This window comes from Podarcis raffonei, chromosome 2 (assembly GCF_027172205.1).
Source record: "Podarcis raffonei isolate rPodRaf1 chromosome 2, rPodRaf1.pri, whole genome shotgun sequence".
NCBI lineage: Eukaryota > Metazoa > Chordata > Lepidosauria > Squamata > Lacertidae > Podarcis > Podarcis raffonei.
The window spans coordinates 118446604-118463048 of NC_070603.1; the positions used below are offsets into that span (position 1 = coordinate 118446604).

Consider the following 16445-nt stretch of genomic DNA (forward strand, 5'->3'; position numbering starts at 1 on the left):
GCGGTTCGAATCCCCGCGACGGAGTGAGCTCCCGTTGCTGGGTCCCTGCTCCTGCCAACCTAGCAGTTCAAAAGCACGTCAAAGTGCAAGTAGATAAATAGGTACCTCTCCGGTGGGAAGGTAAACGGCGTTTCCGTGCGCTGCTCTGGTTCGCCAGAAGTGGCTTAGTCATTCATGCTGGCCACATGACCCGGAAGCTGTGCATCGGCTCCCTCGGCCAATAAAGCGAGATGAGCGCCGCAACCCCAGGGTCAGTCACGACTAGACCTAATAGTCAGGGGTCCCTTTACCTTTTTAAGGTGTGTAAAATGAACCATTGAAAGAGAAGAAGGGAAGTCATTGGATATTTCCAAGTTTGCAAAATGTTTATTTGAAATTGTAAAACAGAAAATATTATAATAAGAATTATTATAAAAAATAAAATAGAAGAATATCAAAGCAGATAAACAGGGTTGTTGTTGTTTTAAAAGGAACCAAAAAGGCATAATAAAATTACATTTCTGATTAAGGCTTCTCTAAACAAAAACTATATTAAAAAACCTGACATCACTAATAATGCAAGCAAAGGTTTCTGCCTGATAGGAGTTTCAGATAAATGGGTGCTGACACACTAAGATATCAATTCCTCGCACAACAAACATTGCAGAACAAACAAGCATTTGCAAAATTCCTTGCAGAACAAGCAAGCATTTGCAAAATTCCCCAAAAAAGAAAAAAAGAGTTGTTGGTTTCATCATCATCATCATCATCAGATAGCGCTTTGATTCCAAACCAAAGCGCATGCCGTACTACAATTCCCAGAAGCCCTTGCCTTCCAAGGGGCCGGGAGGCGCGGGGACTACAATTCCCAGCATGCCCTGGCCTTTCCTGCTGGCGGGCTCCCTCCCTTGCCTTTGCCCAGCTTCGGAGCACAAAGGCAGGTAGTGGGGAGGCGCTGGAGATGCGAAGGGGGTCCTGCCTGCTCTGGATGGGTCCTGGCGCCGGTGAGTTGCAGCTGGAAGGGGAGGGATGGGGGGCGAGGAGAATTGCAAGCTCTTGTCCCAGGTTGCCAGCTTCTTCGATCTGCCTCTGCTCCTGTGCTCCTGCTGCAGCAGCAGGCTGGGGCTGCTGGAAGTTGACTGCTGATTTCTGAATACCAGCCTGCTTTTAAAAGGCAGAAAAGCAAGCCAGGACATTCCTCCGTCCTTTGGGTCTTCCTGTATCTGGCTGGGCCTTGGCATGGGAAAAGAGGGAGATGTTTTAATCTGTTCCAGCAAAACAAGGTGCACGCAAAATTTGGAGGTGGCATAGAAACCCAGCTGGTTGGGTTTTTTTTTAATTAACTTTTTATTGGATTTTATAAACAAGGATCATAAGAATAATAAACGGTATAACTGAAAAGACCAAGTCTCTGAATGTCATTTGTACATCGCAAAAATAGCACAATAAATTTGCAAGAATATCTGCAACACGTGATTCATTATTAGTGGTCAATGTACAAGTCCTTGGTTTAAATCAGGCATCCCCGAACTTGGCCCTCCAGATGTTTTGGGACTACAGTTCCCATCATCCCTGACCACTGGTCCTGTTAGCTAGGGATGATGGGAGTTGTAGTCCCAAAACGTCTGGTGGGCCAAGTTGGGGGGTACCTGGTTTAAATAAACCAAGTGGAGTGGATTAAATAAAAACAGCATGTGGAAACAGGATAGAACTGCTCGGCTCTGTTTTGTTTAAAGCTTGTAAACCCCGCTGTTTTTAAGGTGCCACAAGAAAGTATGAATTCTTTTTTCCCAATTTCCAATTCCAATGTATGGTTGTATATTGCTGTAATAGACTGTAATATACAGTTCTTACAGAACCGTTTATAAATGTGGCAGCTGATTAAGTCATACTTAATACATCCGTAATTTACTGCTTTCAAGAAAATGTAGAGGACTGAGCTTTTGTTTCTCTCTCACACCCTGCCCCAAAATCAAATATCACTTTGAGCTTTGCAAAATACTTTTTGAGAGATTCAGGTTTCACAAATAGGGAGAGAGGGCTGTTGGACTGAGGTTCTGCTCGTGGGCTTCCCATTGCGTTTCCAGGTTGGCCACTGTGAGCACAGGATGCGGCCTGATCCAGTAAAGAGATTTTTATGTTTGTTTATTCTTAATCCATAAAATGAAGCTCAGTTCCCCCAACCCGCAAATAACGGAAATCTCTTTTTTTAAAGATCCCTCACAGTACCGAATGACGTCCTCAGTTGAACCTGGATCCCCCCCTTTTTCCGAAGGGAGAGGAGAAAATACTCTGGTGGAGTCAGCTCAGGTAGGAAATTTTTGGATGAGGATGGGGAAAACCGTGAAGCCGGCCAGTGCCTCTGCAGAGCTCCATCCTTATTTCAGAAATAATAATAATAATAATTAACAATAATAATTAACAATTTATTTATTTATACCCCGCCCACCTGGCTGGGTTTCCCCAGCCACTCTGGGCGGCTTCCAACAAAACACTAAAATACAATAACCTATTAAACATTAAAGCTTCCCTAAACAGGGCTGCCTTCAGATGTCATTATATATCGTGATATAGAATTATATCGCACATGTTTAGCTGCTGATATGTCACAATGTTGGAAACCAGATGATCGCCCAGCCCTCCCGTTTGACTCTTAACAGTTCCATCCTGATTTAAGTCATCGTGATATATTGGTATATCACGAAGTTCAGCTGGTGATGTGTGTTGAAAACCAGATATCGCCCAGCCCTACTTCCAGGGCTCTTTTGGGGAAGCAGTGCGCCTTTAAATGTATGATGCTTACACAGACTGACTTCAACACTGATGACGGGACAGTATTTTCCTGAGGGCAAAATAAGGGCTTGGATGGTTCAGGGCACGCTAAATGGGCCACACAGCTCTGTCCTGCAACGACTTGCCAAGACTCCTTGGCATCTGCCCACTGAAGCACCTTGTCTCATTGCTTGACAGTAGGGCTGGCGCTGAACGAAAACAGGAAAGGCTGGGAGAGAGAAGAGGGGAGGGAAGAAAGAGAGGAAGGCGTATAAATTTACAGGGGGTGCCTTCTAAACAAAGTACGTTTATGGTCAGCTAAGCGTAGAATGCAAGCGTGGTGCTAGGGTCTAAACCCCAGAGCCTAGGGCTTGCCGATCATAAGGTTGGCGGTTCGAATCCCCGCGATGGGGTGAGCTCCCGTTGCTCGGTCCCTGCTCCTGCCAACCTAGCAGTTTGAAAGCACGTCAAAGTGCAAGTAGATAAATAGGTACCTCTCCGGTGGGAAGGTAAACGCCGTTTCCGTGCGCTGCTCTGGTTCGCCAGAAGCGGCTTAGTCATGCTGGCCACATGACCTGGAAAAACTGTCTGCGGACAAATGCCAGCTCCCTCGGCCTATAGAGCAAGATAATAATAATAATAATTTATTATTATACCCCTCCTATCTGGCTGAGTTTCCCCAGCCACTCTGGGCGGCTCCCAATCGAGTGTTAAAAACAGTACAGCACAAGATGAGCGCGCAACTCCAGAGTCATCCACAACTGGATCTAACGGTCAGGGGTACCTTTACCTTTAATAATTCAAGTTGCCATGAAGCTCACAGGCTGACCTGGTGCCAGTCCTTTCCTCTCAGCCGCTTAACCTACCACGCAGGGTTGTTTTGAGGAAGAATTGGAAAGCGGGGGAAGCGTGTCTGCCACCTCGGGTCCCTCAGATTTTGCTTTGTTCTTGCAGGGCCCGTTCACCTTTGAAGACGTGGCCGTATATTTCACGGAAGGGCAGGCGGCTCTGCTGAACCCGGTCCAAAGGGCCTTGTACCGGGAGGTCATGCTGGAGAATTATGGGAATGTGTCCTCGCTGGGTAAGGAAGGTGGCTGTGCCTTGATAAAATCTTAAAATGGAAAGCGTAACCAAGGTTGTAGAGCAGCCTTTGCCTACCATATCGTTGGACTACAACTTCCATCATCCCTGACCATTCGCCACGCTAGCTGGGACTGATGAGAGCTATAGTCCAAACCATCTGAAGGGCACCGGGTTGGAGAAGACTGGTGTATAGGGTAATCCTTGTGGTCTGCCTAAGAATGTAAATGCATTTTCTGAATTATTTTGGTGTTGGACTGCCAAACGTTCATTCTGAAATGATGGCTAAACATTCATTCATCCTGAAATGATGGCTGAAAGCGAAGGAAAATGTCTTATGCTGAGTCAGATGACAGGTCCATCTCACTCAGTGTTGTCTGCCAGAAGCTCTCCAGTATTTCAGGCAATATTTCAGCTCTCCAGAGGCCCTGATCTCGCCCAGCCTTAAGTGGAGATGTTGGGGATTGAACCTGTGACCTTCTGCATGCAAAGCAGATGCTGTTCCATTGAGCTAAGGGCCTCCCCTATAAGAGCGTATGAGTTTTTTTCTTATTGAGCACCAAGTAGGCATATACAGAGGGGACAAGCCTAGAACTTGCCGACCAGAAGGTTGGCGGTTTGAATCCCCGCGACGGGGTGAGCTCCCATTGCTCAGTCCCTGCTCCTGCCAACCTAGCAGTTCGAAAGCACCTCAAAGTGCAAGTAGATAAATAGGTACTGCTCCGACGGGAAGGTAAACGGCATTTTCGTGTGCTGCTCTGGTTCGCCAGAAGCGGCTTAGTCATGCTGGCCACATGACCCGGAAGCTGTACGCCGGCTCCCTTGGCCAGTAAAGCGAGATGAGCGCCGCAACCCCAGAGTCGGCCACGACTGGACCTAATGGTCAGGGGTCCCTTTACCTTTAGGCATATACAGAGTTTTTATACGTAGACTATATCAGCAAAGTTGACTCGGTATAAACTCTCCTTTTGTATAACTTGGAGTTAAACCTCAGTAAAGAAGAAAAGAAAAGAAGTAATGAAAGGAAATAAAGGAAGGGAGAAAGGGGAGAAAATAATATATTTGTGTAAGCTTCCTTTTCTGCTCCTGTTGTTTTGTTTAATAGAAAGAGTGAATTGCATAAAAATTAAAATTTGCAGCCTGGCAAAATGAAAGATTGAAATGGTTACATAGGCTTAGTCTTGTTAAGTTTATGCATACATAGATATAGATATATATATATTCGCGGAGATTCGAACTGCCAACCTTCTGATCGGCAAGTCCTAGGCTCTGTGGTTTAACCCACAGCACCACCCATGTATAAACCTACTTGGCGCTTAATAAGAAAAAAAAATCATACGCTCTATATGTATAAAACCCAGTGGGCCAATTGTGACCTTGATTCCCCCCCTCGTTCTTTCCCAAGAAGGATTTCCGGTCCTCAAGCCTGACCTTATCTCCCGGCTAGAGCAAGGGGAAGACATGTGGGTGCCTGATTCTCAGCGGATGGATGAAACCGTGATCTCCAACACACACACAGGTAAGGGGCTTGGGATAAGTTGGGGATTCCGACCCCCGACCCTCAACAATTAGCAGTTGCCTGAAACGGTTTCATTTCCTCTCTCTCCCCCTCCAACTGCCGGAGAGTGTGACCACATCTACTGCGATTAGGAATGGGAGGACACAGCAATTTTGCTTCTCTTCTCATTTTTCTGACCTTCAATTTCGTTCTCCACATTCCTGCAGCAAATCTGCCAATTTTGTTTCTTTAAAAAAATATCCCTCTTGGAAATTATTTCTCCTAATAAGACACACATTTGCCCACCGTTTTGCCCAACGTACCCATTTTTGCTAGCCACTGTGTTGCATTTTGGGATGCTATTTTCGCAGACATATTATTATGCCCACATTTACCTCATATATTCCTTTTTCTAAACGTCAGTGGGAGAACTGCATCATGAAATTTGGACAAGTGTGCATTTCAAAGGGTGGCTGCATCTGTGTCCTCATACTGTCTCGGGAAGGATAAATTTGGCTTTAAATGGGAACGGAATGGGATTTCTGCCCCGTCCCTAAAAGGGATTCTAGGCCTCTGTGGAGCATTTGTGGGGTGCCCCATGGAACACAAGTGGGAAGGCCCTCTAGCGAAGGGCCATATTCCCTTGTGGCAGCCTTCTGGGGGCCTCATGCCAGTGGAGGTGTGGCCAGGGACAAAGTGGGTGGAGCCAAAGTTAAAAGTGGGCGGGCCAACAGACGTCCATCTACGTTCCATACAAGACATCTTTCCGTCCTCTATTCAGGCGAGCAAAAGGCATTACAGTGGAGCGACGTCATAAGCACATTTAACGCACTCGAATTCAACTCCATGTGCCTGTCGAAACAAGGCGTGGGCGACTGTCAGAGCCAAGTGTGGGCGGTTCCACCTAGTGAGCCGTCTTGGGGTGAGCGCGAGTGCGATTTCCTGGCCGAGCACGCCATCCTTCAAGGACAGTATTCATCATACCCCATGGCCCCTAAACGCAAGCTAGCTGCCTGCAGGTCACCCGGAGGGCAGCGCAAGAAGCAGCGATCTGTTCCGACGCTGGAGGAGAAAGTAGCCGTGTTGGATTTATTGAGGACCGGCATGTCCGTCTCCAAAGTGGCCCGCGTATACGGCCGCAATGAATCCAGCATCCGTGCCATTAAAGTTCGAGAGAGAGAAATCCGTCAAGCCGTGGCCTCAGGTGCTCCCATAACGGCTAAGGTGACGAGCCAAGTTCGCGATCAGACTTTGGTGAAGGCGGAAAAGGCCTTGTACCTGTGGCTGGAAGACATGAACGGCCAAGGCCTTCCCGTCGATGGCAACATGATGCGAGAAAAAGCTCTTGACCTGTACGCGCTGTTCAAGCCTCTTACCGACGAAGGGCGGCCTTGTGACGAAAAGGAGTTCAAAGCCAGCCAAGGTTGGCTCAACAGCTTCAGGAACCGCTTCAACCTGAAAAACGGGCACAGCCCTGGCGAGGCTGCACCCACCGATAAACAAGCAGTGAAACCCTACTCCAAACAGTTAAAGAAACTGATAGAAGAGAAGGGATATCTCCCGGAACAAGTTTTCAACGCTGGCGAGACGGGGCTTTTCTGGAAGAAAATGCCCAGCCACACGTACATTTCAAAAGCAGAAAGACAGGCGGCCCAAGACCGTGTGATGTTGTTGTTTTGTTGCAACGCGGCCGGGCATTTAATAAAGCCCGGCCTGCTCTGTGGGTCTGCAAATCCTCGTGCCCTAAAAGGCAAGGACAAACACCTCCTGCCTGTCTTCTGGCAATCGAGCAAAAAGGCTTGGGTGACGGCAGCAATATTCCTGGATTGGTTCCACCGATGCTTCATTCCGGAGGTCAAGTGGTACCTCGAAGAGAAAGGAATCAATTTTAAGGTGTTGCTGATTGTCGACGATGCTCCTGGCCACCCTGAGGGAGTCCGGTTTGCGCATAGCGACGTCGAAGTTGTCTTTCTGCCCCAAAGCGCCACCTCCGCCATCCAGCCTCTCGACCAAGGCGTAGTTCGCTGCTTCAAGGCCAAGTACACGAGTCTTTTGTTCTCACGGGTCTGCAACGCTCTGGACGCCGATCCCAGCCTCAGCGCGGCCGAGCGCTGGAAGTCCTTCAACATCGCCGATTGCATCACTTACGTCAAACAAGCCACGGATGCGATCGAGCCCGAAACGGTCAATGCGTGTTGGCGAAACCTGTGGAAGAAATGTGTGAATGATTTCAGGGGTTTCCCAACCATTCACCACGAAGTGGAATGCATCGTTCGGGTGGCCAGGCAATTGGGCGGCGATGGCTTCAGCGACATCCTCGAGGAAGAAATAGAAGAATTAATCGAGGGCCATAGAGAAACGTCAGCTAGCGAAGAGCCCGAGGACCTGATAAAATCGGAAGAGGAAGATGACGACGAGCAGGAAGAGCCGGCAAGTTGGAACCTTCCCAAATTTGCCGAGGTGTTTCAAGCGGCAAAGCGCTTGAACGATTTGATTTCGGAATACGATCCCTCCATGGAACAGAGCCTCAAAATCACTCGTGGCATTGCGGAAGCCTTGAGGCCCTACCGAGAAATGTTTGAGCAGCTGAAGAGGCAGCAGCGGCAATTGCCGGTCACCATTTTGTTCTCGAAAAAACAAGCAGCAGCGGATGAGCCCTCGCAAACGACTTCTCGAACGGACACAGAGCCAGCCGCCTTGTGTGTGACTCACTCTCCATCATGCAAGCCTGGACTGTTTTCTGCTGGATCGGCATCAGACCCTTGTGACCCCTCAGCAGTGATGTCAGGAGAACAGAAAGACAAATCGCCCGAGTGTGTACAGCGGCCCTCTTCATTGTTTCATCCTCATCTTATACAGGTGTGTACCGCAGTGTGCTTTATGGGTGGTTTAAGGGATTTTCAAGGGTAATTTTGGCTATACGAAATTTTTGCCTTAGGCGCTGAGTCCGGAGCCTAATCCCCGTGTTAGATGCGATTTCATGGTATTATAGCTTGAGGATACATGGGGCAAAGGCCCTCAAGGAGGATGTGGGGCAGGTTTATGATGGAGGGGGTGTAGCCTGCTGAAGCACATGGCAGCTGGCTGGAGACAGGGGCCTGGAGGCCAGAGTTTTCCAACTTCTGGGTTAAAATATTGCAATTATTATAGAGCTCCAGGTTCAAATCCCCACTCGGCTGTGAAGGCCACTGAGCGATTCTGGGGCATTCACACATACTGCCTAAGCTGCCTCACGGGGTTGTTGTGAGGAGAAAATTGAGGGGAGGGGAGAGAAGTATGTACCATGCCCTGAGTCTTCTGCAGAGAAGGCAAGGTGTCCCCATAATGAACAAATAAATGCTATGCTCACCAAAATGTACGTTTCTTTTGTATTTGTTTGCAGTGGCTCGGCTCCTCCGATAAGATCAAGGAGGTTCATGGGACTGTTTCCCTCCCCTTCTCTTCCTCCCTGACCCACCTGGCAATGTCTGCCACCTCATGATGGCTTCTTTTTTACCAAGAGATGGGCAGATCCTGCTCCTCAGCTAAGGCAAACCTTTTTACCCCTTCTCATTTGCCCACCCTTATCCCTCCACCCAAGGATGGCAGGGAATGGCTTGTTTATCCTTGTACCAAGTCTGAAAGGGTCTTAATGGTTTATATATGGTTTTCTTTTCTCCTTTCTGTATCTCTTAGTACAGGCACCACCAACGTTTTTGGGGCCAGTGAGTGTATTTGGAATGCTGTGGTCACAAAATGGCTGCCACCGGGGGCATGCCTTGAGATAAAATGGTTGCCACATATAAAAGAACGGGGGGGGGGGGATGAACCGGACAGGGAAGCTCTGCCATCGGCTGCCCCATCAATGGGCGTAATGTGCTTTTTACTGATCATAAAATCATACAGTTGTAGAGTTGGAAGGGACCCAAGGGTCATCTAGTCCAACCCCCTGCAATGCTCTGTTTGACATTCCGGTTGAGTTTCAGCGCACTTCCAGACAGCCACTATTTGGGGGTGGGATTCAGGCATGAGATTATGGTGGCTCTGGAGCTCTGGTGCAATAAACCCTCCACTCCCAGCTTTACCCAAATTTCCACTTTGAATTGTCATTTTCCTCTCAGTTTCCCTCCATCCCTGCTAATAATAAAAACAGTGATGGGGAAACTCTTTGTTTTTCTGTTCTGTTCAAAACAAGCGGGAGGCTGGGTGCCCAGTCATGGCATCCGATAAAACGTGGGCCTGCTCGAGGGGGGCCCATTTAATGTATGAGAAGCTGATGTGGATTTTTGAAGCGATCTTTACTCAGCAGGCACCATAGGAGGTGCTGGCGGGCACACGTAGGCACCATGTTTGCAACCCTTGCCTTTTCCGTTTTCTGAGGTTGCTTCTTACAGGGATCAGCAGTGAATCCCCGTCTTATGTTTTTTTCTCTTTTCTCCTTTCAGGCGACTCTGAGAAGAGGCATTCACGCCCGGAGTGCAGCCGGCCTTTTGCTCGGAAATCATCTCTCGCCAGACACCAGAGAATCCACATAGGAGAGATACCCTACAACTGCTTGGAGAGTGGGAAGGGTTCCCCCCGGGAGGCAGAACTCAAGACCCATCGGAGAGCCCGCCCAGAAGAGAAACCGTATAGGTGCCAGGAGTGTGGGAAACGTTTTGTTTACAAATCCAAACTCGTTGTGCATCAGAGGGCCCACACGGGAGAGAAACCCTATGAGTGCGCGGAGTGCGGGAAAGGCTTCGCTTACAACTCTTGCCTAGTGAGCCATCAGAGGCTCCACACCGGAGAGAAACCTTACGGATGTCCGGAGTGTGGGAAAAGCTTCGCTCAGCAGTCTGCTTTTGTGATACACCGGAGAAGCCACACAGGAGAGAAGCCCTACAAATGCGCCGAGTGCTGCAAATCTTTCCCTCAGCTCTCCGACCTGGTGAACCACTGGAGGGTCCACACGGGAGAGAAGCCCTACAAATGCACCGAGTGTGGTAAATCTTTTGCCCAGTGCTCGGTCCTTGTGATCCACCACAGGGTCCACATCGGGGAGAAACCCTACACGTGCTTGGAGTGCGGGAAAGGGTTCCCACAGCAGTCGGAGCTTGCAAAACACTGGAGGACCCACACGGGAGAGAAACCCTATACCTGCCTGGAGTGTGGGAAAGGTTTTCTTCAACAGGCTCACCTCAGCGGACACCAGAGAACCCACTCGGGCGAGAAACCCTACGGCTGTGGGGAGTGCGGGAAAGGTTTTGCCGACAAATCGAACCTGGCAAACCACCAGAGGACCCACACAGGGGAGAAGCCCTACGGTTGCACTGGGTGCGGAAAGCGTTTTGGCCAAAAATCCCACCTCGTGAGGCACCAGAGAGTTCACACAGGAGAGAAGCCTTACAACTGTTCAGAGTGCGGGAAATGTTTTGCCCAAAAATCAAATCTTTTGATGCATCAGAGAGTCCATTTGGGGTAGAACTTGGCTTGTAACATGGTCTGCAGATCTGTTTCCCTTTTCTCTTTCAGTTTGCAATACTGTCTTTGCATTATTTACCCTTGAGAGCATTTGAATGAAAGGAGAATAAATTGTCACACTATGCAAATAGCACAAGTAAACCTCTCCAGAGTCTATTGTGAGACACTGGAGGAATCCTTGTCCGATCTTCCTGTCTCATGCAAGATATAAACTGTTGCCATGCCATGCATTATTCTTATTTATTGAATTTATATATCGCCCTATACCTGGAGGTCTCAGAGTGGTTCACAGAACAAAATCAAAATATTAAAGCATAAAATATATAATCAAAATAAAAGCAACAACCCAATAAAGCCCTGTTTAGGGAAGTTTTTAAAGATGACTGATGTTTTAATGTATTTTTAATCTGTTGGAAACCGCCCAGAGTGAATGAGGAAACCCAGCCAGATGGGCGGGGTATAAGTAACAAATTATTATTATTATTATTATTATTATTATTACCCCTCCAAAAAAGCCACATTTTGAAAGGGCATAGGATGACAATCAAATCAACCAAAGGCCTGCTTAAAAAGGAACGTTTTTGCCTGGTGCCTAAAGGTGTATAATGAAGGCGCCAGGCAAACTTCCCTGGGGAGAGCATTCCACAGATGGGGAGCCACTGAAGAGAAGGCCCCGTTTTCATGTTGCAACCCTCCAAACCTCTCAAGGAGGAGGCACATGAAGGAGGGCCTCAGAAGATGATCTCAGGGTCTGGGTAGGTTCATATGGAAAGAGGTGGTCCTTGAGGTATTGCGGTCCTGAGCCGTTTAAGGCTTTATATAGGTCAAAACCAGCACTTTGAATTGGGCCCGGAAACTAACTGGTAGCCAGTGCAGTCAGACCAGGATTGGTGTAATATGCTCAAACCGTCTTGCAAACCTCACAACCATCTGGTCTAGGGAACCACCCATTAACAGTGCCTCAATTTTGTTTCAGTTTGTTGGCTCTCATCCAGTCCATTATTGAGGCAAGAAAGAAGAGGGACACGTTCTTTAGCAGCGTGGATTTGGCATGTTAGTTTTTCTGCCAGTTTTCTCAGACCCTTTGGTTCTCAGACCTTTAGCCGTTTGCCAGCCTCTGGCAATTTTCAAGCCGCTGCAAGCAAAAGTGACATTTCTTTATATATAGCTTGGAAAGTCAGTGTATTTCATTATTTCCACGACTGCCGGGGCTGGAGACATGATGATGTTCAGCTTATAAAAGTTTCCCAGTTCTTTAAAAACCTCCATCCAAAATGCAAACAGAGGTTTGCGATGCCACCAGGGCCATAGGAAACTTCCTGGGCTCTTATTATCTGAATGCGCACATTTTCAACCCTAAAAGGGGAACTTTTTCTACATCAGGGAATCCCTTTTATGTTGGGACACTGTTGTACTATTTCAGTCTGCAGTTGGCAGGGATAATTCAGGCTTCTTGTATTAATTTACAAGACTCCTAAGAACTTGGGGCCAGAATATCTTAGGGCTCGCCTGATCACTTATATCCCTGCCTCTCACCAAGCACTTTGCGGGACTCACAATTTGTGGCGCAAATGCACGGTTTATAACCCCAGGAGCCATGCATTCAGCACTGTGGGCCTAATCCTGTGGAACTCCCTTCCACATACATGTTGAACTGCACATAACTGTTGAACTTCAGGCATTGAACAACAGTCAGTCTATTCCAGCAGGCATTTTAAGTAAGTTATACTGTGCCTATTTATGAAACATAAGGTTTTTTTTTTGTATTATTATGGTTCGTGGATTGTTTTATTTCTCTGTAAACTGCTTTGTGACCACCCAGTCTTAGAAACTGGGATAGGAAATCTAGGAGCCAAATGGCTCCTGGGACCTGGGTTGTGGGCGCCAAAACAGAATGTCTAGTCGCCATTTTGGGGGGGGGGGTCAGCAACACTTTTTATGTATTATTTTGAGAAGCATGAACTCATACACAATTCACATAAGTGACACATTGTCAATATCACATTTTTAACAGAAATTGTTCATATATGTTTAATTTGGTGTTTGCACAATAAAAATATTGGTACCGTACCGTACTACAGTTTTCAAAACACTCTACTCTTTATTGTTAAACGTATTGTTTATCCTTAACATATACTTCGAGGCTTCAAAGCACATACAATTCAGTAATTCTTGAGTGTCAGCCAGGTGCAAAAAATGGCACCCAGACTTTTTCAGGTGCCCGCAAAGGGAGAATCTTTAGGTGTTAAATGCGCCTGGCACCCTGCTAGCTTCTAACCCTGTGACCATCTACGGTGAAAAACGGTCTGTAAATATTCAGCGTATCTGTTTTGCAGTGGCAGGCAGTTCCAAAGGTTAGGTGCCACCACACAAAAGGCCTGATCCCAAAATCATGTCACATGGACATGCTGATAGGATGGTGTTTTGCAGAAGGTCCTCTCCTGCAGATTTCAATGATCGAGTTGAGTATGCAGGGGGAAGTTTTGACTAATTGGCACAGATTTGTTGCTAGATCCTGGTTCAGCCATTTCATGCTGGAATCGCCTTTCGATTTTGTTGTTGTCTGATAAGGTTGCTTTTCAAGTTACCCGCTGAGTGGTTTGGGAGTTTATGCTTTCAATGTGCAATGTTTTAGTACGTTTTTATGTCTATTGGAAGCCGCCCAGGGTGGCTGGTGCAATCCGGTCGGATGGGCAGGGCACAAATAATAAAATTATTATTATTAAATTATTCCAATAAAGGTCCTAGTCGTGATTGGTGTAGCTTAATTATGCATGTGGCCAAAAGATGAAAACGGAAGACTCCACTCGCATTATAAAATGATTTGGTTAACGTAAATAGTTGCCTGGAATAAGAACTTATTTGGATTTTCATTCAGTAATATTGCCTAAACATCTTCTGGGCTAGGGTGGGGTATTTTATTATATGTGGGTACAATACTGTTATATGTAATAATCTGATACAAAATATGTAATAATCTAATACAAAATAAAACATCCTAGACCTTAAGGCTCCTCCAGACAATCTATTTATTTATATCTGCTGACAGCTCAGTCATTAGAGCTTTGTGCTGATAACTCCAAGGTTGCAGGTTCGATCCCTGTTTGGGACAGCTGCATATTCATTCCTATATTTCAGGGGATTGGACTGGATGATCCTCAGTGTCCCTTCCAACACTACAACTCTGTTACTCTATGAATATTCTTTTTTTAATAAATATTTTTTATTAGATTTTCCATAAAAAAAAAACATTTTTACAAAATTATACATCCATTTTTAACTTAAACCCTTTTTTCCAGAACTTCCCTCAGCTTGTCTGATAATTTTCCGTTTGTTTTTTTTATCCTCGTCTCACATTTCCCAATTTTATATTGCACTCAAATACTCTTAATCACATCTTATTTTTTAAACAATATTTCTAACAGTAATTTCACAGAGCTTCTTGAAAGCCAACGAACGTTATTTGCTCATCACAGAAATTTTTGATATACTCTGTAAATTTCTTCCAATCCTCGGAGAATCTCTGGTCACATTGGTTCCTAATTCTCCCCGTCAGTCTGTCCATTTTGGTGTATTCCATCAGTTTCATCCTCCATTCTTCTTTCGTGGGTATCTCTTCCTGTTTCCATTTCTGTGCCAGCAAAATTCTGGCTGCTGTTACTGCATACAGAACTAATTTCACATCTTATTACTCTATGAATATTCATCCCAATTCAACAAATCAAATTCCATATGTGGGTTAGATTATATCCAGTCTGTATTGATCCAATTTGCTTACGCTTCCATTCTACCACATCCTGTCTTGCTTGTCCGTCTTCCCACACGGCCATTAATTTCACTGGGTTTACTCTTGAGTAGGACTGGCACTGGCCACAACCTCAGGGCTCCGTTTTTGCCCTGTGCTCTGTCCAGGGCTGGGGTGAAATGTTGCAGCTACACTGTTGATGTGGACAGAATATTGCCAGCACAAAACCCAGTGTTCGGAAGTTTTCCCTGGGTGCCCATACGCTACCAGGGCAGGTTCAGGCTCCTTGTCTTAATTTCCCAGGCCCTAAATAATTTGGGTTCAGGATACTTCAGGGCCCGCCTCACCAGCAGGCATTTTAATTGAAGGCTGATCCTATAGCTAACTGACCTTTGTGGTTTTTCATATAGAATCTTTGTAAACCTCTTAAGAGACTATTGCAGTTAAATGGTATATAAATTGTATAACTGAATAATAAAATAAAAACCACTTCCCTCACTGCAAAAGAGGTTCCTTTTGAAAGTGCCTGAATCCATTTCAGTTTTGCAAACTTAAATTTCCTGGTATCTTCATCTCTCCTGCAAGCTACTGTCTGGTGGCACTCTGACTCTCTTAACTACACACACACAAAATCATTTTGCTAAGGGTTTCTAAGGTTTACCGTAATTTATTTGGCTTTTCTGCTTTTGCCTAACAATGTCACGATAATACTGCATGTTTGTTTCGACAATCCTGCTTTTCATATTTGGTGAATATCCTGCATCTAGTAACTCAATAAAGAATTGAGCCTCTCTAAATCTAGTCCCCGTTTTTATATTCCATGTATATCCTGCATAGGGAAGTTTTCAATGTTTAATGTCTATTATTATTATTATTATTATTATTATTATTATTATTATTATTAAAATACGCCGGAAGCTGCCCAGAATGGCTGGGGCAACACAATCAGATGGGCAGGGTACTGCTACTAATACTAAGGCTTTGCTCAAATGATACAGCAGTGAATTCCTCAAAATAAGAGGTGGGGGGGAAATTTGGCTCCAAGGGAACTTGCAGGATAATTTTGCCAGGTAGGTAGAGCATCTTGCCTCATAGCTTATCCTCAGGTAGGTAGAGCAGGCTGAGAGATAGCGACTGGTCCAAGGTCACACAGCAAATTTTTGTGGCTCATTGGGGATTTCAACTTGGGTCTCTCATCTTAGTCAAATCATGATACCACATTGGGGCAGGGGGAGAGGAAGGGGAGCTGAGGAAAGAGTAGAGCCACATACTTAAACAGTACGGCCTGGGATCCTTTCGACTGTCAGTTTTGAGGACAAAACATGGGGCCTTATGCAGGGAACAAGGGATGCTGCCTTATAACGCATGGGTAGGCAAACTAAGGCCCAGGGGCCGGATCCAGCCCAATCACCTTCTAAATCTGGCCCATGGACGGTCTGGAAATCAGCATGTTGTTACCATAGCTGTCAAGTGTCCCTTATTTGAAGGGACAGTCCCTTATTCCAGCGCCATGTCACGCTGCTGTCCCTTATTGATGGATGCCCCTTAAATGATGTCCCTTAAATTTCAAAGGAAGCAGCTCCTCCCTGCCGGCCAGGGAGGAGGGAGGCTCCAACTGTGCTGCTTGGCTGTGTTGCTCACCCAATAAGAAGTCTAAGAACGACTGGGGGGTGGAGCTTGCATGCCTTGTGTGTGGCTAGTTAATGCAAGCTGAGGGGTTTTTTGAATGCTGGACTCCATTTTGTTGCACGTGCTGCTGCAAACTTTGCAGTGCAAAACCAGGCCAGGGAGCCATCTTAAGTTGAGGCTGCATAGGCCTTGTGGTGCATGTGATTCAGATTCTATTCAGTTGAACCTCTGGTTACAAAGTTGGTTGGACAGTGTTCTCGAAGCTACCCAGCATGAGTTTGACCAGACTGCAGGAAGACT

At 46.3% G+C, this 16445-nt stretch overlaps 2 protein-coding genes across 6 annotated transcripts; both read left to right on the forward strand.

Annotated features, from left to right (window-relative positions):
• Positions 1-841: 841 nt before the first annotated feature.
• On the forward strand, positions 842-9958 carry LOC128409203 (tigger transposable element-derived protein 1-like). Of its 5 annotated transcripts, none has more exons than XM_053379450.1 (7): positions 842-983; positions 2195-2289; positions 3706-3841; positions 5237-5350; positions 6111-8188; positions 8712-8858; positions 9754-9839. In XM_053379450.1, exons 1-6 carry the CDS (start codon positions 941-943, stop codon positions 8808-8810), a joined length of 2565 nt encoding a protein of 854 aa, XP_053235425.1. In that variant the 5' UTR covers positions 842-940; the 3' UTR covers positions 8811-8858; positions 9754-9839. The 5 variants fall into 5 exon arrangements, with proteins under 5 accessions (XP_053235425.1, XP_053235427.1, XP_053235430.1 ...); XM_053379452.1 differs by having other exon boundaries at positions 5240-5350; XM_053379455.1 differs by having other exon boundaries at positions 3706-3832; positions 5240-5350.
• Positions 9959-10023: 65 nt separating this feature from the next.
• On the forward strand, positions 10024-10772 carry LOC128408797 (zinc finger protein 300-like). Its single transcript, XM_053378819.1, has 2 exons — positions 10024-10027; positions 10072-10772. The coding sequence occupies exons 1-2, from the start codon at positions 10024-10026 to the stop codon at positions 10770-10772; spliced, it is 705 nt and encodes a 234-aa protein (XP_053234794.1).
• The last annotated feature ends 5673 nt before the right edge of the window (positions 10773-16445 follow it).